At 42.5% G+C, this 25,957-nt stretch overlaps 3 protein-coding genes and 2 non-coding genes across 7 annotated transcripts; 3 read left to right on the forward strand and 2 right to left on the reverse strand.

The window, feature by feature from the left end:
• Positions 1-191: 191 nt before the first annotated feature.
• Positions 192-355, forward strand: LOC146619481 (U1 spliceosomal RNA). The gene has a single exon (XR_014906862.1). It is a non-coding gene; the product is annotated as a U1 spliceosomal RNA (small nuclear RNA).
• Positions 356-708: 353 nt separating this feature from the next.
• On the reverse strand, positions 709-2,291 carry LOC146619482 (E3 SUMO-protein ligase ZBED1-like). The gene is made up of 3 exons (XM_085371360.1): positions 2,063-2,291; positions 1,446-1,795; positions 709-1,260 (listed from the first exon to the last, which is right to left on the reverse strand). Exons 1-3 carry the CDS (start codon positions 2,289-2,291, stop codon positions 850-852), a joined length of 990 nt encoding a protein of 329 aa, XP_085227486.1. The 3' UTR covers positions 709-849.
• Positions 2,292-9,406: 7,115 nt separating this feature from the next.
• Positions 9,407-9,597, forward strand: LOC146619483 (U2 spliceosomal RNA). Its single transcript, XR_014906845.1, has one exon. It is a non-coding gene; the product is annotated as a U2 spliceosomal RNA (small nuclear RNA).
• A 658-nt stretch (positions 9,598-10,255) lies between these two features.
• aamdc (adipogenesis associated, Mth938 domain containing) lies at positions 10,256-12,717 on the forward strand. 3 transcript variants are annotated; one of them, XM_085371288.1, is made up of 4 exons: positions 10,258-10,319; positions 11,043-11,193; positions 11,281-11,376; positions 11,755-12,717. In XM_085371288.1, exons 2-4 carry the CDS (start codon positions 11,062-11,064, stop codon positions 11,893-11,895), a joined length of 369 nt encoding a protein of 122 aa, XP_085227414.1. In that variant the 5' UTR covers positions 10,258-10,319; positions 11,043-11,061; the 3' UTR covers positions 11,896-12,717. The 3 variants fall into 3 exon arrangements, with proteins under 3 accessions (XP_085227412.1, XP_085227414.1, XP_085227413.1); XM_085371286.1 differs by having other exon boundaries at positions 10,256-10,319; positions 11,043-11,376; XM_085371287.1 differs by lacking the exon at positions 10,258-10,319 and adding an exon at positions 10,326-10,437 and having other exon boundaries at positions 11,043-11,376.
• ints4 (integrator complex subunit 4) lies at positions 11,520-24,937 on the reverse strand. The gene is made up of 24 exons (XM_085371285.1): positions 24,839-24,937; positions 23,389-23,583; positions 23,154-23,271; positions 22,964-23,070; positions 22,737-22,851; positions 22,445-22,530; positions 22,242-22,292; positions 22,059-22,147; positions 21,363-21,483; positions 20,962-21,033; positions 20,695-20,869; positions 20,019-20,224; positions 19,796-19,938; positions 19,584-19,699; positions 19,271-19,404; positions 18,930-19,096; positions 18,623-18,716; positions 18,457-18,537; positions 18,249-18,379; positions 18,096-18,155; positions 17,771-17,930; positions 14,188-14,331; positions 13,194-13,314; positions 11,520-13,078 (listed from the first exon to the last, which is right to left on the reverse strand). Exons 1-24 carry the CDS (start codon positions 24,890-24,892, stop codon positions 12,888-12,890), a joined length of 2,931 nt encoding a protein of 976 aa, XP_085227411.1. The 5' UTR covers positions 24,893-24,937; the 3' UTR covers positions 11,520-12,887.
• Between the last annotated feature and the right edge of the window lie 1,020 nt (positions 24,938-25,957).

Below are 25,957 nucleotides of genomic sequence, written 5' to 3' on the forward strand. Positions count from 1 at the left end.
GAAAGACTCCCCGTATATTTTAAACTAAATAACCTGATGTGGCTCTGTTGGAAGCTCCTTCCTGTGTATATAAATAGTGTGTAGTCCCAGCCTCCTGCAGGCTGTGTTTGTGTTGATTGTGAGATTGTGAGCACCGTGAGTGTGCAGGGTTTGTGTGTGAAAGAGTCCCCCATGTGTGAGGTGAACAACTCATACTTACCTGGCAGGGGAGATACCATGATCAAGAAGGTGGTTCACCCAGGGCGAGGCTCAGCCATTGCACTCCGGTTGTGCTGACCCCTGCGAATTCCCCAAATGTGGGAATCTCGACTGCATAATTTCTGGTAGTGGGGGACTGCGTTCGCGCTCTCCCCTGATCACATGTTCAAAGGAAATAGAAGAAACAGCTATAATTAGGGCTGCTCGATTATGGCAAAAATGATAATCACAATTATTTCCAATGAAATTGAGATCACGATTATTTCACGATATTTATTTAACAATAACAATGTATTGAATAATTGCTTTAAAGATTGTCAAAAAATAATATAAAATAATGTGCAAATTCTGATAACCGTGCAAATGTTTGCAATATAAAAAAAAAATGTAAACATTAATGTTTAGTGAACTTCAAACTACTGCATAATATTTATGCATATAAATAACCAAACATCAAGGCAAGCTGTGTAGCCACACAATGCACAATTGCATCAAACTGACATTGAGGTATGTCAACTAAAGTTGCTGCCTGAACAAAAATAAAATTAAACACTGAAAGTAGTACCTTTTATAAGAAATAAATAAAAACTAGTAGGCCCGAGTCCCATACAATCTCAAAATGGCTCAACAAAACATGGTTCCTGCAACCTTTCAAAGGTTTTTAGCCAAAAACACCAGCCTATTGACATGATCAGGCTTCAGGGATGCACGCAGGCAGTTGACAACATTTCCACCAGTACTAAAGACCCTTTCTGATGAGGCACTTGTGGCTGGGATGCAAAGATATTTCTTTGCCAGGATGGAGAGTCGTGGGAAGAGGTTCTGTGATAGCTTCCACCACCCCAGTGGGTCTTCCTCTGTGTCCAGGGTCCCTGCCTGGAGGTAGGCCTGAAGCTCAAAAGCTATGGCCTGGTCCAGTTGAAGAGCATGTTCTGCACCTGGAGCTGTGCTGTGAGGGGCCTTAAAGAAGCTGCTTAGGCCCTTTTTTCTCTTCTTTTGGTTTGATGCACCATCATCAGCAACCTCCGTGTTACCAACGGGTGTCCCCATCACTGCAGCCTCCTTTAATGGGACAAATATAAAATGACAGCAACACAGAATGAGGAACCAGTTTTATCTGTCTCGGGTTTGGCATTCTAAAATACAATCCTTAAATAATTACTATAAATTCATAAAGTCATCATCTTGCTCAGCCAAGATTGAGTTGTTAATAGGTGGAGTGTTGGTTTTATTAAAGACACACTCACATATTTCTCTCCAGAAAGTGCATCAGTGAATTCAACCAGAGGTCCCAAGGTCTTGTTGATGGCCTCAAGGACATGAATGTCCTGCCATGAGGGGATGAGGTGCCTGGTTCCTTTGTCTTGGGAGAGGACATGGGCAATGGCCTTCTGCTGCTCAAGGACTCTGGAAACCATGGCCTGCCTAGATCCCCATCTGGTTGGACATTCAGTCTTTAAGGAGTGGTCTGGCAGTTTGAGGTCTATCTGTGCCCTTTTCAGCTCTCTCTTTTTTTTCCAACTGAATGAAAAGGTGCTGACCACTTTTTTGCAGACCCCCACTGCACGCTCAATCCTGTGATCTTTCATGGCTCTTTCTATAAAAACATAAAAAATATAAACAAGCATTATCAGGATGATGATTGTCATTTCCTTGAGTGTGAATGAATAAGAAAAAGTGATGGTAGCTTATTTATGTGTTTGTATAATTCATAGAAAATGTGTATGACTGTGAGAATGAATAAAAGTATCTCTGAATTTAAATTGTTTTTTATTTATTATATTCATTCGAAGCATTATGTTGTATACTTGTTGAAAGAAAATCACATTATGCATCATATTCAGTAGGAATTGGGCCTACTCACCTATGGCCAAATGTAATCTGTGCCCAAAGCACTGGAGCCTCATCCAGCCATTCAGTTCTGCAGCCAGTATGACATTTGCAGCGTTGTCTGTGGTTATACAGACGAGTTTACGCTCCTCCAGATCCCACGTAGCCAGTGCTTGTTTCAGACCTGCAGCTATGTTCTGCCCCGTGTGGTCTTCTGGGAAAAATGATGTCTGGAGACATTTCGTTTTCATGTTGAAATCCATGTCAATGAAATGTACCGTGAGGCTCAAATACGGCTCCGTGGTGCGGCTTGACCACAAGTCCATTGTGGTGGCAAAATATTGGGCTGTAGCCACTTCCTTTGCGACACCATCATGACACTCGTCATATAAAGCGGGAATCGCCACTCGACTAAAATAGTGACGAGATGGCAAGTTATACCTTTTGTCCAAAGTGTGGATTAGTTTCTTAAAGCCGGGGGTGTCCACTGTGTTAATTGAGCAGTGGTCTTTGGCGAGGAAAAACGTTACCGCTTTTGTTATCTCCTTGTGTCTCTGGGAGCTGGTGGGATATTTAGTCGCGTTGTACATGGTAGCGTGAATGGAGGTCTGTGAGGATGAAGCATGTGTTGTTGAGGGTTTTTCTCTATGCTCCTTCATTGTTTGATCGTATGTCACTTTGTGAGCTGTCTTCAAATGATTGAATAAATTTGTAGTGTTGCCCTGTGGTGCAGCTACAACACCGTAGCAAAGTTTACACACTATATCGACTTGATCCACGTCGGACTCCGCGAACCCATAATGTTTCCACACCACTGAAGTAGTTTTACCTCGCTTTTCAACCAACGGCATTCTTTCTTTAGCAGCCATTATCCTCTCCTCTCCAAATAACGTCTGCTTAGCTCTCCTCCTGCAGGGCAGGGATAGCTCAGTAGGTAGAGTGGTGGCCCCATGATCGGAAGGTCGGGGGTTCGACTCCACTGAACGGCTACCCTGAGGTACCCCTGAGCAAGGTACCGTCCCTACACACTGCTCCCCGGGCGCTGCACTGGCGGCTGCCCACTGCTTCACTGGGTGAATGGGTTAAATGCAGAGGAACTATTACCCTATGGGGACTAACACGCACACTTTACTTTTACTTTTACTTTTACTTTCAGGTACTCTTAATTGATGTGACGCGTGTTCGAAACGCAGAGAGGTGCGCTCGATTTGCCACCTCGCGAGAGTAAAGCACGAGGGAGGTGCTAATAATCGGCTCAGTCATTTTTAATGATCGTTGAAAGCTCAGATCGTAATCGTGATTAAAATTCGATTAATTGAGCAGCCCTAGATATAATAGTGTCCTGCTGTTTATCAAGTCTCTGAAAGCTCTGTTATTAGAGAAAAGGTTACTGAATGAATGAAGACTTTGTAGTAAAGTACTACAGTAAACAGGACTTTCTGTTGTTCAGTATAATCTTCCCACAGTATAAAGTTCCCACTAATCTCCACTAGAGGCTGATAGAGTTCTGTTAGGTGGTATGTGGTTTGTCTCTGGACTGGAGGGAAGTGTTCACACTTTGTGCTTGTCACTACCCGATCCGTACAACGCATGTGCGAAAGGCCACTACTTCCGCTCAAAGCATTTTACGATAGTTACGGTCAGAGTATCTGTTAAGATGTTAGCAATGATAAGTATCTCTTAAAATGTTTGCAGTAATGAAACATTTCAATATAATGTGGACAAAAACGAAAAAGAACAACAGTCACAGTTCAGGGGATCAGATCTACCCGATCCCCCTACCTCTGTACCGTGCATGTGCAGATGGTCTCTGCTTCTGTTTCGTTTAATTCCAGTTTACTCCCCAGCAGTGCTGCCAATAGGGCTGCCACGATTAGTCCACTAGTCACGATTACGTCCACTATCAAAATCGTTTGAAGCTTTCTAAGATCATAAAAGACGCAGGAATAAGTAGCAGGATTTAAGAGTGTAATAACGGACTGAAACAGAAGATGGCAGCACTGCATGTACAAGGATGCCAGCTGTCGTTAAACCCCGAAGAAGAAGCAGCTGTGTCCCAGAATTCATAGCGCAGCCCAGCTCAGTTTCCAACAATGGCGGCAGCTAGTTAGTTTTAATATTACTCTTATTATTCTTTCTGGGTCACAAAATAAACGTTTAACATATTTTCAGGCGAGAATGTAGCTGTGTAAACCTCAAATATCTGCTCAGTTTATCAAGACACCACATATTTTCAAAAGCGCTCCGATGTTTTCGGAGACGTCTGTTACCCACTAGCTCGATAGCTAGCCGGGGGCTAGGCTCACTAGAGCCGTGAGAACACCGGACTCCCGGCAAATCGTTTTCAAACCCACCGCCGTCTTTCGCTACTCAGGTTAAACGTATATAAGTCACTTAGATAACTTAAAACTGTTATTTTATTTGTTCCTGAGTAAATCGGTTTGGCTGAGATCAAAGTTATAGTTTTTACACAGCTGAATAAACGTCAAGCAGACAGCTGATTATCAGAAGTGTGAGATGCTGGAGAATATACTCCGGTGTCCTGTTAGATTTTAGATAGCAAGGAGTTTATTAAACTTCACCGAAACAATCTGCAAATTTAATAAACTATCATCTTGTCTTTATTTTTAGTTAGCACCTTAAACACTTAAAGCTGTAAGCTAATGATAGTCATATAAGAGCAGATGCTGCTGGTGCAATAAGCTGTACGTTTTACGTCCAATGGATGATGATCTGATTAGTCGACTAATCGCAAAAAAAAAAATCTGTGACTAGTCGACTATCAAAATAATCGTTGGCGGTGGTTTACGACACCAACTGTCTGCCACAGACGTCTTAATGCCCACTCACATCCTGGGCCATCTGACCTCAGGAAATCACATGATAGGGTGGGGCCAGGTTTCACAATGAGCTCACCCGAAACCCTGGCTGATTGTGACCCACACCCGCTTTCACACCTTGGCTCATGTGATTAGGTAGAGGATCATCAGGGGGTCCTTTGTCCGTCTTTGGGGGGAAACTCCCACTGGGTTTAAATGTGGGACTCTCCACCATTTGACCCTTAGAACTGAAGAAACTTCTCGGATGAGAGGTGAAACGTCTTCAAGCAACTTAAACAAGTCCAGACGCTTTTCTTTCCAAGCTCCTTAGACTACGATGACCTGGATGACTGAGAACCTTCACAGACCCTTCTATAAAACCATGATTAACTCTATTAAAAGCCCCCTCTTGATCTAGTGTGATACAGATGGCAAATGTCTATCTTCTAAAAAGCCCAAACATGTATATGAAGTTGGATGTTCCATGAAATATTCTTTCCTTTAACCCCACTTGTTTGATCTTTATCAAATATATATGGCAGGGCTGCAGCTAATCGGTTTACAATTGTCTTACACAATATCTTGTATTTCACACATAATATTTTTATACAATAGAGAGATCACACGTGTGCATGCTCTTACTCGTTTCCTAACTGCTATAAATTTCATTTCAATTTCATTTCATTGATAATCTCTCCCAAATGGCTTCTCAGTAAATCCCAAAATGTCATGTAAATTTCTCGTCTCAGTCTATCTATTCCAGGCACCTTCCTGTTTTTCATTGAATTCAAAGCAATGTATAGTTCTTCTTTAGTAATATCTGTTTCTAATTTTCCTTTTTTATCCAAGGGTAAAAAAAACCCCCCCAAAACAAACAAAAAACAAAAAACAAATGTAAATATGTACTCCCCATTTCAAAAGTGACTTGAAAAAGTTGGGTGCAATGTGATGCAGCCTCCTCCAATAGTTCCTCCTGTTTTAGCCATGACCCCATCATTCCTTTGCAGTTCCTTTATTGATCTTCTTTTACAATGTATTTTGACTTTTCTGAAAAAATAGGCAGAGCATCTTTCATTTGCATATATTCCTGCTTCTGCACTTTAAATGTACAAGCTTTTTTCTAAAAAGTGTCCTGCAGTAATCTCTATCCATACTTACACCATTAGAATTGTCAGTAGAATATATATTGCCAATTTCTTTTTGTGTGGAATTTAACATCAATTTTGATTTATTTATTTTTTATCTTTCTTTGCAATATTTTATTATATAGCATTTTATTCTTTGTTTTGCATGTTTCCACCAATTCACAAGGTTGGAGTATAGATTCCTGGTCCTTTAAAAGGGGCTGAAAGCTGGACCTAAAATTGTTATCGCTAAGAATGAACAAAAAACGAAGAAATATTAGCAGACCGTATTTGCTTGTAGTAAAAATGTAATCTAACTGGGGTTTTATTCCTCTAATGTTTTCCCAAGTATCTCCAGGATCATCCTTACATATCTCCCTAAAATCGTCTAGTAAAGCAAATTCTTTATAAATAATTTTAGCAGCAAAAGATGTTTACCTCTGTCTACTGAGCCATTTAAATCACCCTCCACAACAAATCAAATCAAATCAAATCACTTTTATTGTCACATCACATGTGCAGGTACATTGGTACAGCACATGTGAGTGAAATTCTTGTGTGCGAGCTTCACAAGCAACAGAGTTGTGCAAAATACAATAATGTAAACAAGCAAAATACAAGAATGGCTACATCTGAAACTAATAAATATATGTACAATATATAATAGTATATGCATTTCTGGATGTGTATACTAAATATTTTTCTGTGTGTGTGTGTGTGTGTGTGTGTGTGTGTGTGTGTGTGTGTACACATATTTTACAAATTAAATAGAGTAAACAATAAATAAAATATATAAAATAAAATATACAGAGTTGAGACATGTGCAAAACAGTGGCATTACTGTACAGTATGGAGTGCATAATGTTAAAGTTCCAGTAGTGAAGCTGAGGTGTCTATGACGTGTTCAGCAGTCTGATGGCCTGGTGGAAGAAGCTGTCTCTCAGTCTGCTGGTACGGGACCGGATGCTGCAGAACCTCCTTCCTGATGGAAGCAGTCTGAACAGTTTATGGCTGGGGTGACTGGAGTCCTTGATGATCCTCCCCGCTTTCCTCAGGCAGCGCTTCCTGTAGATGTCTTGGAGGGAGGGAAGCTCACCTCCAATTATCCGTTCAGAGCACCGCACTACTCGCTGGAGAGCTTTGCAGTTGTAGGCGGTGCTGTTGCCGTACCAGGTGGTGATGCATCCAGTGAGGATGCTCTCAATGGCACAGTGATAGAAGGTCCTGAGGATGCGGGGGCTCATGCCGAACAGCTTCATTTGTCATGAAACGTATGTCTAGATTGGCTAGTAACTCCTTAGGAACTGGAGGTTCTGCATCTGCGTGTATGTTAATTATTCTATGTTCTTTACTGTCAATATCGACACACACTCTCACTCCAATCTGGATTCTCCCTTAACCCATTCTCTGGAAAACAGCAGTATATCACTATCATCTTTTAAATGTCCTTCTTGTAACAAACATATGTCAAAAACAAATGTTGCCAGGTAAGAAGAAACTACTGCTGTCTTTGTTGGGTTTTGTAATCTCCTGACATTCATGGTCATGATTTTAAAATCTGCCATGTATCTGAAGGATTGTGGGGTTTTTGGGGGTTTTTTGTTTTCTTTTACCAGCTTCTTCTTTATCAATGAGTAACATAAACAGTTGGTGCTTCGTGCTGAGGAACGCCTGTGACAAAAGAGTGAGACATATTGATCCCTCTAGCACCTCCTCATTATTTTGTATTTGTCATTTCCTGTGGAGATGGAAATATTACATGCGGGAGGATTTGTTGTATTTCCAGATGACCAGCCAATAGTTACATTACTAGCAACGTCTTCATCCAAGGGAGGAAACCCACTGACAGTTTGTTTTGTCTGACGCAGCTCTTCTGAAGAATTGAGAGGTCTAGAAAACGGCCTCTGCTAGCATTACCGTTAACAGCTGGATTTTCCTGTTTGAGTGCAGCTAGCTAAACCGCTAAACATGTTTTTAAAACTTGAACTTTAAGCGCTTATTTCTTAAATCCAGCTTCAGACCGTGTTCCATCTGTCTCGCTTCCTGAGGGCAGGGCTGAGTGGTGTAAATTAACCTGTATATGTGTAGCATTTCAAGTCCCTTTTAAGGTCAGTCTTTTTTTTTTTTCATATTTGGTTTAATGGGTTTTCTGTTAATGTTTGCTCAAGATTCCTGGAAACCAGTTCAAAGCCCTCCCCACACCCTCAACCAGTCTCTGGTTCTGGCTGAGGTTTCTTCCCGTTAAAAGGGAGTTTTTCCTTCCTACTGTAGCCAAATTCTTGTCGGGCTTTTCTCTGTATTATTGAGTACCTTACAATATAAAGTGCAATTGTTGTTGTGATTTGGTGCAATATAAATGAAAATGAATGTAATTGAAACGGGGTTTTAGGTCTTCGTTTGTTTGTTTAGTTGATTTATTTTGAAATATTTCAGTGCAAATTAGTCTTGTGCGTGTTTGTGTTTTGTACAGCTAAACGTACATAACATGAAACGAGTTCTGCTACCAGCAGTTGTCTGTCCTTGCTATTGTTGATGGTTTGTGTCTAGCAGAGGTTGCTGGTACTTGATTTGTTCTTCAGAGCCGACTGGCCGCGGTTATATTTGCAGGTTTGTGACCTGATTGTTCTCCCACAGACACCGCTACGCGTTTAAAGAGTAAATCTTTGGCCTGTAGATGCAGTAGAAGTTCACAGGTGAAGATTTATCGTACCCAAAACGTATAAAACTTGATTTTATTATCAGTGTTCCCTCTGTTCAATCATTACCGGATGCAACTATTGCTGCTGTACTCTGCTTAGTTAACTCAGGCGAAGGAAAATCGCGCTACAAATGTTTAATTTCTTTGCTGACTTTTCAAATTTAAACGTGTAATTTTTGTTTTCTTTAAATTTTAATAATTTAAATGAACTACAAGTTAAATGTTGCATAATATATTTGTCTACACAAGCTCCTTTATTTTACTACGATATTTTGTTTTCTATGAAATGAATCGAGTTGAGGAGGCGCGGCTTCTCTGGACCAAAATGGCGGCAGCACTGGCTCCTCGCAGCCCGTAACAGAAACACGGACTACCCACGTGAATTTCACCTTCGGAGGACTCGGTAATAGTTATTTGACAGGTTTCAGGGATAACATCAGTAAATTCGGAATTTAATGTTAAATTTCGTAGCCTTTTTGCTCTGTTGCTGCTTCGGTTTGTGATTGGACAATTGCAGACTACGTAACCAGGAAGCCACCAGGAAGACGTATTGTTTCTTAAATAACTTTGTTTGTAGCGATTCTTCGACTCGTTCTTCTACTTCAGTTGAATGTTTTTGTGTTTATTTCATAAACTGTACGGTAAACGTTACTGTTGAATTTTAACTTCGGATTTCGGACCGCGAGTCAGGGAGAGGGTGCGGGGAGTGACTCCGTCTGCTCCGACGTATTCCAGGTATCGCTTCTCGGCCTTTTGGCTAAGATCAAGTGTAGTATCTGTTCTTATCAGTTTAATATCTGATACGTCCCCTACCCGGGGACCATATATTAAATTGATTTTTGGAACAGGGAGATGGAATAGGGGCTTGCTCCGTCCACTCCACGCATCGACCTGGTATTGCAGTATTTCCAGGAACGGTGCACCCCCCTAAACATGTGGAAAAACAATGCAAGCTTAACTAGCTACGTTCATTAGCAGTGTTCGAGTGGATCTGTTAGTATGGTGCACCGTACCGTAAACATCCCCTAAATGTGAGTTCACTGGATTTTGCGTATGGTAGGGTGTTTTTATGCACAGCATAGTATATCAGTGTAGTATTTGTAGTTTTTATTTCAGTTCCCTTAAAGAGTCCATGCTTAGTCCACTAGTTTAATTCATGAATAATAGTTTCTGGTATCATAATTTTTTGGGCATATAAGATTAAAGTCACAGTTGCTGCTTTTCTTTCTTTCTTTTTTTTTTACATTTTTCATGTTAACGTTCACAATACTTCTAACTTTGTGAATTAAGAAACTAGTTTTCAAAAGGGTGCAGACAGGTCACACAGGAGGACAGTTCCACATAAGGTGACATATTGTTGACGGTTTGTGTATTTAAAATGTTTCAGGTAATATTCCACTTTATTTGAGAGACTGAAACTGAACTGAAACCTACGAAACACACAAGCCTAAGGTCCACAGGTAAACTCAGGGTTGTGTGAGCTGTGCGGAAAACTTTATTACTAAGGCTGATGTTTCAGCTCCAGCACCCTTGATAATTAACAACCAATCATAGACTGACTGTTACAGCTCGCAGGTTAGTCCGTGTCCCTTTAATTACGGGAGGAAGAATGACTTGAGGGGTGTGTTCAGTGAGTTGACATCGAGACGGGTAAGCAGCAGCACAGACTTTAGCTTCATGTTTTCCTGTTACAGCCTAACAAACTGTTTTAAAAGGATTTCAGCTAGTTTGTGTAAATATTTTGTCTGGTACGGTTTGAATAGATGCAGTAAGTGAGTTTGACAGCAGGTTTATATTGGTTTGGAGTTAAAAGTGAGAAGTATAAAAATAGACCCAGTCAGCTCACGACTTACAGAAATGGCAGGACAAGGATTTTAGTTGCTGGCGATACTGAGTGTGTGTGTGTGTGTGTGTTAGTTAAACCCTGTGCAATCTATGTGTGCTAAAGTAAGCATCTAATTTGCCTGTGCTAAGTACACAGTTTGTACAGGGCAGCTTACATGTAATAATTTGATCTGATTGATCGAATTCTTGTATTTACACAAGTTATTGCTGTTAGGTGTTGTTATACACCTGTTCAGTATAAACCTCCTAATGAGTCAAACTTGATTGAATGCAAGTAAAAGAACTTTGGACCTGAAGTAGTAACCGAATTATCAGCAGCACGTTTCACGTAGGCCCTCTTGTTCTTGTAGTAGTCAGTTGTAGTTTTGTTATTGACCTGCAGGGGAACATTTTACAAGGGCACATAAATCACTCCTGCTGGTTGTGGCAAACTTGCATTAATGAGACCTTTCAGAGTATTTCGATGGCTTGTAGAAATCTTGTCACACTATTTCAGAAGCTGTGCTAACTGCTTATTTTGTCTTACAGCAGGTAGCCTCAAAGAAACATGTCATCTCCAGAGATCGCCTCGCTCTCCTGGGGCCACATGAAGGTGAAGGGATGCTCCTCCACCTACAAGGACTGTAAGGTCTGGCCTGGAGGGAGCCGAGCCTGGGACTGGAGAGAGACTGGGACTGACGTAAGTGAAACCAGAATCCAAATGAGGACGGACTGCTGTAAATTAGCTCTGAAGCAAATTTGTGATGTTGAGCTTTATGCTCCTCAGCATTACCCTGGAGTGCAACCTGCTGACCTAGATGAGGTGCTGAAGAAGGGAATCGACCTGCTGGTAATTGGCAGAGGCATGAGCGAGGCTCTGCAGGTAAAACAGACCAATTTATTCCTTTAAACATAATAAAGCCAAAATATAAACTATAGTTTGGTTGGAGTCTTAGCACCTTTGTTCTGTTTGTTTTAAAGAGTTTTTGCTTTCTGTTACTTTGATGTAATAAAACAGATCCCACGCTCAGCTGCTGTATGACCGAGTCATGTTGCACAAGCTGCTCCTATTAGATAAAGTATCACAAAAGAATGAGACTGCAGACTTGGTGGTTCATCCATTCAAATAATCTGGCTAATACGGTCGTTTTTTGGAGGCTGAAAGGCGATTTCCTGTGTGTGGATGTGGTTGGAGCGCTGATGGATCGATTAAGGAGCTGTGCTTGTCAGACTGTATTCACACCATCGTCTCCTCTAACAGGTTCCCTCCTCCACCCTGGACTTTGTGAAGCAGAAAGGCGTTGATGTAAAAGTCTTCCAGACGGAGAAGGCTGTCGCTGAATACAACAAACTGGCCGGCCAGGGTGCAAAGGTGGGCGGGGTTTTCCACTCCACCTGCTGATGTCACCCTTACCTTGCTGACATGGCCACCTGAGGAGGACTCTACAAGCTTTTTCACTGTAGAGAGAATATCCCACTGTGGTGCTGAAGCTTTGAGTTCACTGTGAAGATGCAAACAAGCTGCCGACTAAATTTTAGTCTCACTTGCATTTGTGACTTCCTGATTATGAAAACACAATAATGGGCATAGACTGATAGACTCTCCTGCTTTCTGTTGTGCTACAGGGCTCATTAGTTTTCCATGCTTTGCACATTAGAGAGCACTCTTTCCTTTACAGCCGTGTGCTTCCTGCCTGCCTTAAAAGCCCAAACTCATCTGCTGATGAATTCAGCACAAAAGAAGCCTTCAAACAACAAGAGCCACCGATAACAGTTGAAACAGAGTTTCTGTAGGTAAACGTGTGGAACGATTGTTGATCTTTGCCTGCAGCTGTTTCATGGCTTAGTCTCTGTCCACAGGCTCAGCAGGAGCCAATCACAGCACAGAAACTAGGTCCATTCACACCTGTGGCCATTTTAAAATCAGGTGGAGAGACCCGCACAGAGAGAACATCCAAACTGTGGTTAACACAGAGTCAAATCTTTAAGTAAATAAACATCTTAAACAAGAGAATTCACAAATCGAGTCACCTTCTCTCTGAGAAAAGTTATTTTAAAGGTGGTGGCAGAAAAGAATGTAGAGCATCTTAGAAAGCTCTTCTAGAGTTGACTTTAGATGCAGTCACATGTTATAAAAGCTGAAATGTATGGATGTTACCTGCTGTCTAAACAGGGAGGAGTTCAGTTTGATTCATCATGTGACAAAATAAAAGTGGAGAATGAAACTTGACCACCTGACTTCTTCTTTATAATTGAATACAAAAAGCTTTTTCCATAAAACCCCGTCTTGTGCTTCCTACAGCTTGACCGTTAATGAGAGTGGTTTCCTGTACAGTTATAATTAGAGATGAACAGAAGAAGAAAAGTCCTGCACGTTAAAGCTGAGGCGCTTTGTTAGCGTCGTGCGGGCTTGGGCATGATGAAGACTTTAACGGCTTTGCTAAACGGAATCGTTCCCTCGACGGCGGCCTCTGCTGGCGGGAGGCTCTCCAAGCTCTCGCTCCACCCCAGCTTGGAAGGGGAGGTCAGGGAGGTTGAGGAGGAGCTGTAGGCCAGCAGGAGACGCACCTCGATCTGAGACGGCTCTGAGGCAGAGACACGAGGGGAGGAAACAAAGTGACGATGGAGCGAGAGTTTTTACTAGTTTGGATGCTTTATAACTTTATATTCAAAGGACAAAAAAACATGTTATTAACTGACCTGTCCACGCTGTGTGTGAGAGGTAAACCTGCGTGATGAGTCTGTGTCTGTGGGGTCCGGGCTTTCTGAAGTCTCCAGGTTTAGGATGGATCACGTGACTCTGGCCGTCTGGATACAGAACCTGCAGAGGCAGCGAGTAGTAAACATTCATATTGGGTGTAAAATACAAACCAATCAGTGCTTATAAGACTGGATGATAACCGGCACAGCCTGATTTAAGCTGCACTCGCTGGCAGGTTTGTAAGTAAGCCGAGCCTGATGTCAGTGGCTCAAACCACGCTGAGCTGGTTAACAGATGTTAAAACACTTTCATAAACTTTGTGCCAATAAAGGTGAGGCCTCGTTTACATCGGTGGGGAAACAAAAGCATGTCTAGCCACAACTGCTGGAAGCACTAGAATATACCCGCAGTGTGAGAGCAATTAATTTGTGGATGAATGGAAGACTGTGGCCATTGTTTTAAACAGGTAATGCAATATTTTTGTTAAATACCTTAAAGCTTAAAACCTACACGCTCAAAACTTTGTGTGTTTTGGTCTTTTATCCACACATGCACAGTGTTTTAGGACAGACTGACACTTTAGAGAAAGATTTTTGTCTTGCAGTGTCAAAGGTGTGCGCCTTGATCTCTTTCAGATTCGGGTTAATTTATTAATCCAACATGTTTACAGCTGACCCACACAATCTATAGTCTTTAAACACTAATCACAAACACTTACATGTCGAGACAGAGATCGACAACGAGGTCGAGAAAAAAAAATATTAAAAATAATTTGAATAACAAGGACAAATGCCTCAAAATCAACAATCAGAAAAACTCATCTGAATGACCCCCGTCACTGTTAAATAATCTTATTGCTGACAGACTGTTCGCTGTTTGCAGGCCAACACTTCTATAGTCAGATCACCACCTGTTGGTTTGGCACTTCACAGCAGTTTTGGGGGGGATTCAAGTAGATGAAGTGATTTCTTTCTGGCGTCACATCAAACTGACCTGAACTTTCACCGCGTTCTGGGGGTCCTGGACGTGCTCCAGCGTTGCATCAATGTCTAACGCCACCACCAGGCCAGACGTGAACCTCAGAGGGTTGTCAGACTCCCCCGTTGGTTCAATGATGGTCGCCGTCGCCCGATGGATCTGATGACCAGCAATAAATTAAACAAAACTCAAACCACACCACCGCTGCAGTCTCTGAGGCTCAAAGTTCAGGAACTCCGCCCATAAAAATGCAGAAATCTTTTATTTATAAATGGAAATATCAGGTGGAAAAGAACATTTAAATTAAAACAATGCATTCATGCAAATGAGATTTCAAGAACTAGTTTCAAATATAGAGTGGCTCCAGCTTTGATCGACCTTTATTCTGAAAGTTCACCTCTGTAATCTTATCGTGCCATCTGGAGTCTGCTGCTGTTTTTAGATCGCTCCATGTCTCAGTCTGACCTGTTACACATTTATGATTTATAGAGATGGCACCATACCACTTTTTAATGTCCGATACCGATTCCGATATCATAAATTTGGATATCTGCCGATACCGATATGAATCCGATATAGTGTATTTTGTAATCAATAAAACAGTTTTTTATAAATATCTTGCTGCATTTTGTATAAGTTCATACTCAAGTTTTAAAAAACAAGAAAACGAAGCTACTCTGTTATACCTGTATGCAAAAAATACTGTTCAGCAACACTGATCAATCTAATAAACGTAAACCTGCACCATCCCCCATTCTGGTATTTTAAAGAGTACTTACCTACCTCACTAATAGGGTTGCCAACTCCCAGCAAAAATATTAGGGAACCACCCCCCGCCCTTAATCGATGTAATCAACTTTAATTTAATGCAAGTGTAAAACAAATGCACAGAAATCGATTATTTTTCTACAATAATTAAATAGATTCATCATCTTTCTTCAACAGAATTGCAGACTGCACAGATGGTACTATGGCTTACTAGGGTGTAGGGCTGCCACGATTTGTCGACTAGTCACGATTACGTCGACTATCAAAATCGTCGACGACTGATTTAATAGTCGACGTGTCGTTTGAAGCTTTGTAAGATCGCAAAAGACGCAGGAATAATAGCAGGATTTAAGAGTGTAATAACGGACTGAAACAGAAGATGGCAGCACTGCATGTACAAGGATGCCAGCTGCCGTTAAACCCCGAAGAAGAAGAAGCAGCTGTGTCCCAGAATTCATAGCGCGGCCCAGCTTAGTTTCCAACAATGGCGGTAGCTAGTTAGTTTTAATGTTACTCTTATTATTCTTTCTGGGTCACAAAATAAACGTTTAACATATTTTCAGGCGAGAATGTAGCTGTGTAAACCTCAAATATCGGCTCAGTTTATCAGGACACCACATATTTTCAAAAGCGCTCCGACGTTTTCGGAGACGTCTGTTACCCACTAGCTCGATAGCTAGCCGGGGGCTGGGTCACTAGCGCCGTGAGAACACCGGACTCCCGGCAAATTGTTTTCAAACCCACCGCCGTCTTTCCCGACTCAGGTTAAATATATATGAGTCACTTAGATAAATTAAAAATGTTATTGTTTGGCTTTTTTTTTTTTTTAGTATTTTATTTGTTCCTGAGTAAATCGGTTTGGCTGAGATTAAAGTTATAGTTTTTACACAGCTGAATAAACGTCAAGCAGACAGCTGATTATCAGAAGTGTGAGATGCTCCAGAATATACTCCAGTGTCCTGTTATATTTTAGATAGCAAGGAGTTTATTAAACTTTACCGAAACAATCTGCAAATTTCATTAAAATTGAATAAACTATCATCTTGTCTTTATTTTTAGTTAGCACCTTAAAAGCTTAAAGCTGTAAGCTAATGATAGTTATATAAGAGCAGATGCTGCTGGTGCAATAAGCTGTAGTTTTACGTCCAGTGGATGATGATCTGATTAGTCGACTAATCGCATAAATAATCGGTGACTAGTCGACTATCAAAATAATCGTTTGTGGCAGCCCTACTAGGGTGTATATTAGACTTATTAGTTACTATTTACAATAATGGATTTCTATACATTTAATCAGATGACCACGTTTGTTGTAAGATTCAGATAATTATTTATTCAAAGTTTTTAAATGACATAACAAAGAAAAGTATTTCTTTGTGCCCCCCTTTCCCTGTTAATGCCCTACCTGCCCCCCTGACAAAACTTTGCTAGATCCGCCCCTGCACAGTTACCAGCTGTCAGCTATGTAGAAAAGGATCCTGGTGTTATTTGTCTCTCAGAAACAGTTCATAACTTCAACTCATCCATGTCACCTAAAAGGTAAACCTGTTTCTCCATCACCTGTTCAGCTCTGATGACTCAGTAAGGACATCTCCTGGTTTCATCCTCATGTTTCCCTCTCACCACATATCCAAACCGACATCATGACCAGCAGCTTTACAGCTGTGGCTCCAGCCAACATCAGCTGATACTAGAAATGAATATTAAATAAATTCTAACAACAGCTGATCACGCTTAAACGTGCTGCTGTTGTTTATCTGCTGGTCTCCTCTTTCTAGTGCAAAGTGGGCGATAAACAAACAAGAAAGACGGACTTTCGGCAGAAAAGCCGATCAGCTGATCATTGATCAGTTTCATGTTTGAAGTAATAACAGGAGAGGAAGGGGGAGTGAATGAGAGAAGTAGATGCAACTGCGCAGCAAAGACACAATAACTCCAGCTTCGTGTCTATATTTTAATTCTAGCTGAATTACGGGACAAATCGCTTCCTTTTCACCTCAGTATGGAGCTCCGATGGCCAGTCCAGCTGTGGCTCAATATATCAGTTGTTAAGCTTAACGTGGAAATACTCTGCAAACATTCAGGGATGAACTTACACACTTGCTTTACTTCTCTGGGATAGTTTTCGCCGAGATGAAACGCCGCGGTTAGGAAGCATGTAGCGAGGCTCCAAATGCTTCAACAGACCGCCGACAGGTCTCGACAACAGCCGCTCTGTCACGTGACACATACTGCTCCGATGCGCCGAGCTGGGTTACGCCAAGTAGCGCGTTTTGTGTGTATCACACCGATACGTAATATCGGATCGCTCCATCTCTAATAATTTCATCACTTAAACTTAAAGATAAACTTTGAATGTGAGAGATTATAACTGGAGGTAACAGCTGGGTCTCCGGGTCAGGCGTGAAACCACGAGCGTGCTGATGTGAATTAGACAAATTCATAATTTGAGTTGTGCTTTGATGTTTGAGATTTCTGAGTGAGAGTTTGGTCAAGATGAATAAAATCACCCCAAATTAAGCTCAAGTTGAAGGGCCACTCTTATTTTGAAAGTTTAGTTGCTACCACAGCCCCAGGGTGGGCGGGTCACTGTTGTTCTTGGTTATAATCTGCTACTTCAGAGTCAACTCTATCATGTATGTAAGCACTTGGTTATGTGCATGCTTGAGAGCGCCTTATAAAGAGCGATGTGTAATAACTGGTATAAGAAAGCCTTCCAAAGAGTCACTTAAACAGAAACACTGGGAGACGAGCTTGAAGGAGAGATGAGTGCTGTATGGATTTCAGTCATGAAAACTCGTGCTGTGATGCTTCAGTGTTTTCACCGCACCTGTTCGGGCAGTCTGAGCTGCAGCAGGCCGCTCTGTCTCAGGGTCGTTTGCAGGATTTTCACCAGCTCCACTGGCTTACAGGACGACAGGCGCGGCATCAGCTCCAAGAGCTTATCCACAAAACTGTCCTGGAGGTGTGGCAGCTCGGTCAGAAACAGCCTGAGGGAGGCACGAAACACCGACAGCGAGTCAGGACAGTCCGACGCTGTCCTTTGCATCGATAACACACAGACCATCAACAGATTACATGAATCTCCAGCTGATATGGACTGAGCCGAGTTCAACTCTCACTGTCTGAAAAAGACAAAGAATGAAAAAACATACCTCTGAAAAGACTCGACATCCTGCAAAAACTTCTCGCAGCTGCCGATGAGGAGATCCAACCTGAGGAGAGACACAGGCTGGGAAGTATGTACAGAATGTGTGTGTGTGTGTATGTGCGTGCGCGCACACGTGTGTGTGTGTGTGTGTGTTTACCCCTGTCTGGTGCGAGCAGTCAGGACGAGCTGCAGAGCTTTGGCCTGGAGTCGAACATGATGTATGGTGGCCACCTGTCTGCTCTCCAAGCCGCTGTACAGAAACTCCAGCTTGTAGGTTTCCTCCAAGATCTACAAACACAGTCGCACACATCACATGATCTCACTGTTGCTGTTACAGTGTGTGTGTGTGTGTGTGTGTGAGAGACCTGCTGAGCCGCTGCTGTGGCCGTGACGTTTTGTTTGAGGCACAGAGGGACGGCCATGTTCCACAACTTCTCCTGCAGAGCCTGAAGAAACGAGTGACAGAGTTCTGAATCTGAAGAACAGGTCTGTTTGCAGACACTCAGAACCGCAGCAGAAACACACTCCTACCTTCATTAGCAGCAGCTGGCAGCGCAGGTATGTAGCACAGAAATCAGCAGCTCCAGCAAGCTCCGTCTGCAGCTCGCCGAGCCGCAGCAGGTCTCTGCAGACACCAGTTAACGACTCATTTACTCACAAATAACAATCACATCCCTACAGTTACTCATTCAGGATATCAGGAAGTCTCATGATCTGATGTTTGCAAGTAAAAAATATCGGAGGGATTTCTGGCATTCATTCATAAAACATGTTCAAAATGTGACAGCACAAATCCTTCCTGCGTGCTTCGTGTGCACACTTCACTGTGTGCGTTTACCTTGTGGTCAAGTCCAGCAGGTCCTGGGCTCCAGGTGCCTCCAGGTTCTGGATGGTGCTGACCCTATTGAGACTTTGTTGAAGGAAGAGCTGAGCAGATTCCACAGAACCAGAACCCGGACCCGAGTCCACAGAGTCGAGACCGTACACCTGCTTCCTGCCGGGCAACTAAAACACAGAAAGTGACAGGAAGGACCGTGAGTGTGACAACCGTGTTTTCCAGGTTGGACGGACATTTTTCTCAGAAACATGATTGAGAAAAAAAAAAAATCAAGCATCCCGACTGTGAAGCGGCTGTTAATGCTGCTAGTTTGTAATGTGATGCAGTATTTCAGTTCTCACTCTTAGCGGCGGGACGAGGTGGGAGAGGCTGTCCCTCAGGTAGGCGTAGTGTCTGAAGGTGTGGTCGGAGAACAGCGCCGGCATGGTGGGGCACGACTTGGCAGCATTGAACACCAACACCAGGACGGCGATATCTGAGATCAACAGAGTCAAGGAAGAGGAAACGCAGCGCACAGCAGTAGAGGAGAGACAAAGCAGCCAAACTGCACCAACAGGTCATAATGGATGACCTGCGAAGCCCCTCGGTGGGTGGCGTTCCTCAGGTTCCTGCTCCTCTGTGTGTGTTTGAGATCTTTAGGTGTGTGAAGGATACAGGCCGGGTCGTCCATGTCTGGCTCTGGCGTGTCGAAATATGGATGTGTGCTGAGCAGTTCAGGAACGAGCGGTAACACCAGCGTAGGATGGCGGGATCCCAGGAACTTCAAACACCTGAAGGTAGAAAATTAAAAAAGAAATAAATAAACCATCAGCTTAACTCATGGCAGCTCTGCAGAGTTATTTATACACTGGGCTGTAGACTCTTACTTCCAGACAGAGTTACGGTCGGTGGGATACTTGTTCAGGTTCTTGAGCAGCTCCAGCAGAGCCAGCTGGATGCACTCTTTAGTGGAGACGTTGGTGTAACACAGTAATTCATGGAGAGCTTCTCTGATGTCTCGAGACGAGTCCTGTGCACAGACGGTGAAAAGTCAGACACAAAAACATCACTCGGGGTTTGTGATTCCAGATCGTTTCCCTGCTCTTATACCTCCAACACGGCCAGCACCGTGTCCAGCTGGTCCTCTCTGAGCGTGATGTGGGTGGAGATTTCTCTCAGCACGTGGATGGACTGCAGCCTCACTTCCTCGATCTCATCGTTGAACATGTCGACCAGGAAGTCGAGACATTTCTCGGCGAAGCTCGGAGATGACCGAGCGAGTTGGCACAACGCCTCCACCGCTGCAATACGAACCTCTGAAACAAAGTTTAAAACACCAGAAAATATTCAGCAAAAAGAGAAAAATGAATCCTCAACAGAAGCTGGAGACAGAAAACAGCATTTACTGACTTTCCTTTGTGCTTCAATCATTCAATTCTTTATATCTGCAGACACTCAGCTTCATTTTGTCCACTGCCACACCACACCATTTCTTTGGAGCCAGACGTGACCACATTTAGACGTGCGGGTGGAGTTAATAGTTAACGGTAGTAAGTGTAGTTAGCAAGCTACAAGTATGGAATCTATGGATGCAATGCACAGACAGGCAGAGTTACCTGCTATATAGCAGTCTGTGCATCACAGCAGGTCTTATCATTTGGCAGATAATTATTTAAAACAACATTTTAAAGTTCTCTGTAACCTCCTGAGACATTTATGAGAACATTTAGCTAGCAGCCTGAACTCAGTGAACGTATCATCCAAAACTCTGCTGGGTTTCCTTTACCAAACATCTCATCCTCCAGGCCGTGGACAAAGGCTCCGCAAGCCCCCGAGGCAATGAGGTTGACTGTGTTCGTGTCCAGTTTCTCCTTCGGGGCGTCATCGGCCCACTTCCTGCCAGAGGAGAACTCTCCGGAAGCAAAGAGCTCCTTGGCTCGTTCATGGGCTGTGCGCTTCCTCTGGATGGAAAAGAGGAATAAAGGAGAGTGAGCGGAGCTGTGCCGATAAACATCACTTTGCTACAGACTGTCAGATAAAAAAATTAACTCACCCTGAGGTCTGACATCAGCTTCTTATCCAAAGTTTGCTCCAGGAAGTGAGGACTGACCTGCAGCATCGAACCCTGACACACGAGAACATAAAAGCTTCACTTTAACACCATTTGCCTCACACACACACACACAGTTTCTTTCCCATCATTAATCTGCAGGCATTTTTCCACTTAATGAGAGCAAACTCAGTAAAGATTGTAAATATGTGGATTAAGATTCCTGAGTGGTGGGTGAGCCATCCTCAGTGATGCATTACATCGTTTCTACAGTGATATGAGGACACATGGGTCCACCTGTGGATTCTTCGTGTGAGGACTTCTTCTAGGTTTGTGTCCCGTATATCAAACTGACTTAATTGCTGATGATGTTGTTGTTGTCATGGAAGACTTTATTTACTCACCAATGTTTTCGCGGCCTGCACCCGAACCATCCAGGAACCATCGCTGACCATGTGACTGATCTTACCGAATGCGTCATCAACCAGCCGGATCTCCTCATTGGATGATGGGATGGGTACAATGCTGATTGGACGGAAATATCAACAAGCTACAAATCAGAAAAACTGGAGAAATGTTGCTTACAAGCAAAGTTTGTATCCAGAAGGAACATGAAAATATAAAAAAACAAACATTTATGAACGGCAGTTTTTCCAACAATACTGTTTTGTGAAAAAGTCAGAGTAAATGTTCTGGATAAACCATAATCAAACCTACCACTGGAAAGAATAACACATATACTGAAGGTTAAGGGACTTTTACTTTATTATTCATCTTTTAGCTGTAAATGATGTTTTTAAAAGGGTTTGGACCTAACAACACTCTGCTGGAATTATCTGTTGCACAGAAAAGCTGGCAGCTTTCTGTTTTGTTTTATTTTTACTTCTTCTTTCGAGAACATAAGTAGCCTTGGGCTAAATATAAAGTCGTCGCACATGGAAGTTTCATGAAGGTTTCTGCACTTCAGCAGAGACAGTGCTTACAGACAGCAGTTAGGATTTATCTTTTCAGACATCAGTCGTGGTTTCTGATCCAGAGAGCGGAACAAACTCAACAGCTACACTGACTGAAACTGAGTATGAGAATCCGGGTCTCCTCACCTCTCTGGGTACAGCTGACTGAGCACCCAAACCATCTGCACTGCTGCAGAACGGACCTGCTCATAGTCATCTGTGAGCAGCCTGCAGGCCTGCAAACACACAAGAATACATACAGAAGGTTGGATTAAACATCTAAACTACAGTGGGAGTGCAGTAAGCTGTGAGGACGTATTCTGCTCGTACCTGATCATAAATAATCTGATGAATCTTCATCCCTCTCTCATGCAGCTGCAGCTGGAAAACAAACAACAGCACAGAGAGCAAGCAGAGTTATTGAAACCTGAAAATAGAGTGGGTTGTTTTCCTTAAAGCTCACTGTGCTTGGTTCCTAAACACATGAGTCTAGTGCTGGTTGCAGTGCAGGGGGGGTTACAGGGTTTTCCTACCATGGCTTTGAGGGCTGCAGTGCGGACTCTGGGGTCTTGGTCTCCAAAGTAGTCGCTGATAATGCTCTGGACATCCCTCAATCCTCCTAGAGGCAAAATAGCAGGCCGCCATAAAAACCATCACACAGCAACTCAAAGCACAATAAATAATGACACATAAATATATTTTGAGGATTAAACTAAATCAGACATCAAATTTAGATACAGAAGGATGTATTGATGGATTTACCTCTCTGTATTTTTAACATTTTAAGCTTTAGGTAAAATAAATACAATAAGTATGTATACAAACCTAAGGATGTGCCCGCGCCCTCGTTTTCTTTTCCTAGGGGAGCGTCCACCATGCCGAGACATCCCAGGAGCTGCAGGCACTTATTCCTCACCCCAAAATACGTATCAGAGAGATGCTAAGAGGAGAGAAGAGAAACGAGGAGGACATTTACTGGTTTGTGCAGAAAGTCCTGTTGAATTTGTAATGACGACTTCTGTGTATGGACTCTGAATAAGTGTTTGTGTCACCTTGTAGGCCACCTCTACGAGCCTCAGTCTCAGTGCAGGACTCTCGGGCAGCTGTGTACCAATGACCAGCAGGGTCTCCAGCAGCTGGGCGAGAACTTGATGGGACTCTGAACACACAAAGAAACAAAACAGTTTGCTATGAAAGTTTCTCTGAGTTTTGGAGATGGATAAATGTTCAGATGTGTCATACTCTCATTGCTGAGCGTGTTAATGGCATCGTCAACGATGCAGTCGGGGCTGAAGCCCTGCGTTTTAGAGAGCAGGCCGAGCAGAGAGGCAATCTTCAGCCTCACAGAGTTATCAGTCTCCTGGAAGAAAGAATCGTCATCATTAGCAGTTTGACTTTTTTTTAGGACACTGGGAATTCTGCTCTTATCAACTCTATTTTTAAAAAAAGGAGAAAAAAAATACCCACAACTCTTTACCTTGTAGTAGTGCTCCAGCAGGATCCTGACCACACCCTCCACGCTCTCTGCCTCCACAGGCTTGCGTGCAAACTGCAGCAGGTACTGCAGGGCATCGGTGGAGTTGGTGGCTTTACAAAGGTCAATGTGAAGAGCGGCAGACTTACTGGGTTTGGACAGACGCAGCTTTTTGGCTGGAGTTTCTTCATGTGGAATCTGTAAGTGTAAAAACACAGTTGCAACTACAAAAAGCATCTAATCTCTAATCTCCTGACATATAATCTTTTTTTCTCTAACTGGGCCATCTATTCTTTTTGACCATATATACTAAGAGCTACTGTCCATTTATCCATGTTCTCCTGTGTTGTTTTTGTTTTTTTAATCCAGGTCACAGGGGCAGCAGTCTAAGCTGGGATACCCAGACCTCTTTTTACTTTCACCTCCTTCAGGTCTTCTGGGGGGTACTGAGGTGTTTCCAAGCCTGGGTGTTCGCAGGGGTCTCCCCCCAGTGATACCTGCCTGAAACATCTCACCCAGAAGGCGTACTAAAGCTTTCCCAGTAAGAAGCTCAAACCATCAATTGTCTCATTTTTCTCTCAGTTCCTCGCTCCATCTCTAGAAACAGCTCATTTAGGCCACGTATATCTGCAATCCTACTGTTTTGGTCACCACCCAGGTGAGAGGTCATGCTGACAGGTGAGAGTAGGAACATAGTTCATCCAGTAAACCAGCTGCTCCTCTTTGATCACTACAGACCTTTGCGTTGTGACCATTACTGCAGACGCTGTTTAAATCTCCTGCTCTGCTCTCCTCTCACTCATCTCCAAGAAGCTGCGACGCTTAAACTTGTAGTTTACACTGGTAACCTCAAAGGCAAGTTAACCCTTTTCTGTCTGAGAACCGTAGCCTCGGACCGTGAGGTGCCAACTCTCGTCACACTAACAACAAACTGCCCCACTGCGAGCTGGATGTTGTTGCTTAATGAAGCCACAAGATCCACAAAAACGAATGACATGACGCATAAACGGCTAATAACAGCACTGCTTCGAACAGCTATTACAGTTTCCTCTTACTTTGGCTAAAAATCCTCTGTGAGAGGAGCCAAAAGTTCCTCTGTGCAGGAAAAACTCAGAACATGCGAACGAGCTCAGTTAGCGGATTAATGATCGACGTGAATGCTAAATCGGATGTAAACAACTCGGTTTCTTTTTGAGCTTCCAAAGCGTAAAATGCCACTGTCAGTGGATACTGTGCTATACTGTGTGTAAGAATAAAAGCACTAAACGGAATAAGTTGTGCTTTTCCTCTGCACTAAACTCTCAGAGGATCCATGTTGTGTTGTGACTGTGAGCGGCTATCTTTTAGCATTAGCTAACACGGTACTTGGCGCAGAATTGTAACATTTAGCGATTTCTTTAACGTTTAAACTCTAAGTTTACAACAGCTGACGAGACGGTTATAATGTGCTCACCTGTACAACTTTGGAAAATTCCTCATAAACTCGCTTTTTCAGATGTGCTGCCATGTTTATGAACACACAGTTAGCTAAGCGTTTCCATTCAGCAGCAGGATAAATTGTCCCTTTACAGTTTCCGTAACTTCCTGATATTGTCCATGTCCGCGACATCGATCTTTTAATTATTATTTTGGATATTAATATTTATATATACTTTCATTTTGTTTATTTTTATAGCTTTATGTCAGATTTAATATGCAAAAAATATTTTCTTTCTTTTTCACTAAACACCTTTTCAAGCATAAGACAGCCTCTAAGTCAAGGGAGAAACCAGTATTATGTCTACACGTAACAGGCAACTTATCAAAAGAAGCTATTTTAAGTTGATTCTTTAGGCACTTAGCTACAATTAGGCACATTTCAACATAATGTGCAGTGTGTCTCTAACATTTGGAGGAAATTTGACAGATGGAGGTCAAGAGAGAGGTACAGCAGAGGGTCTCTACAAGAGGCTCTGTTGTGGTTTGGATCCTGTGATGTTGGAATCCAATACCATCTGGAAAGACTCAGCATCACTGTAGCAGTGTGAGATCATCTTGATAGAGACCAGAAGAAACGGCAGCTGACATCCAAAGAAGAGCTTTAAAGAAGTCTGGAGAATTATTCCTGAAGACCACTTATAGAAATTACAAGACAGCAGTGAAAGAGAGTTCAAGCTGTGCTGATGAATAAAGGTGATCATGCCAAATATGGACTTTTCAGACTTGTTAGAATTGTACTCTTGTTGTTCCTATTTGTTTTGTATATATGCATATTTCAGTGAATCACTGCACGTATTTACTATTTTTCTATTTAAGCAAATGTGAGTAATGATATTTGGATGATCTACTATTTGTTTTAGCTTTGTAATACTTTGTAGCTGTGTAATGCAGTGAAGCTATGACCTTGCATCTTCGCACACTTTTAGCGATTTCAGACAATTACAACCCCAATGTCAACAAAGTTTGTAAATAAAACACAATGCAATTATTTTCAGATCTCATAAACCAACATTTTATTCAACATACAACACCAAAACATTAAAAATGTTTAAAGTGAAATATTTTACTATAAAACATTAGCTCATTTTGAATT

The sequence above is a fragment of the Diplotaxodon limnothrissa genome, linkage group LG14 (genome assembly GCF_057381915.1).
Source record: "Diplotaxodon limnothrissa isolate DT_005_m linkage group LG14, D_limnothrissa_male_GT1.1, whole genome shotgun sequence".
NCBI classification, from domain to species: domain Eukaryota; kingdom Metazoa; phylum Chordata; class Actinopteri; order Cichliformes; family Cichlidae; genus Diplotaxodon; species Diplotaxodon limnothrissa.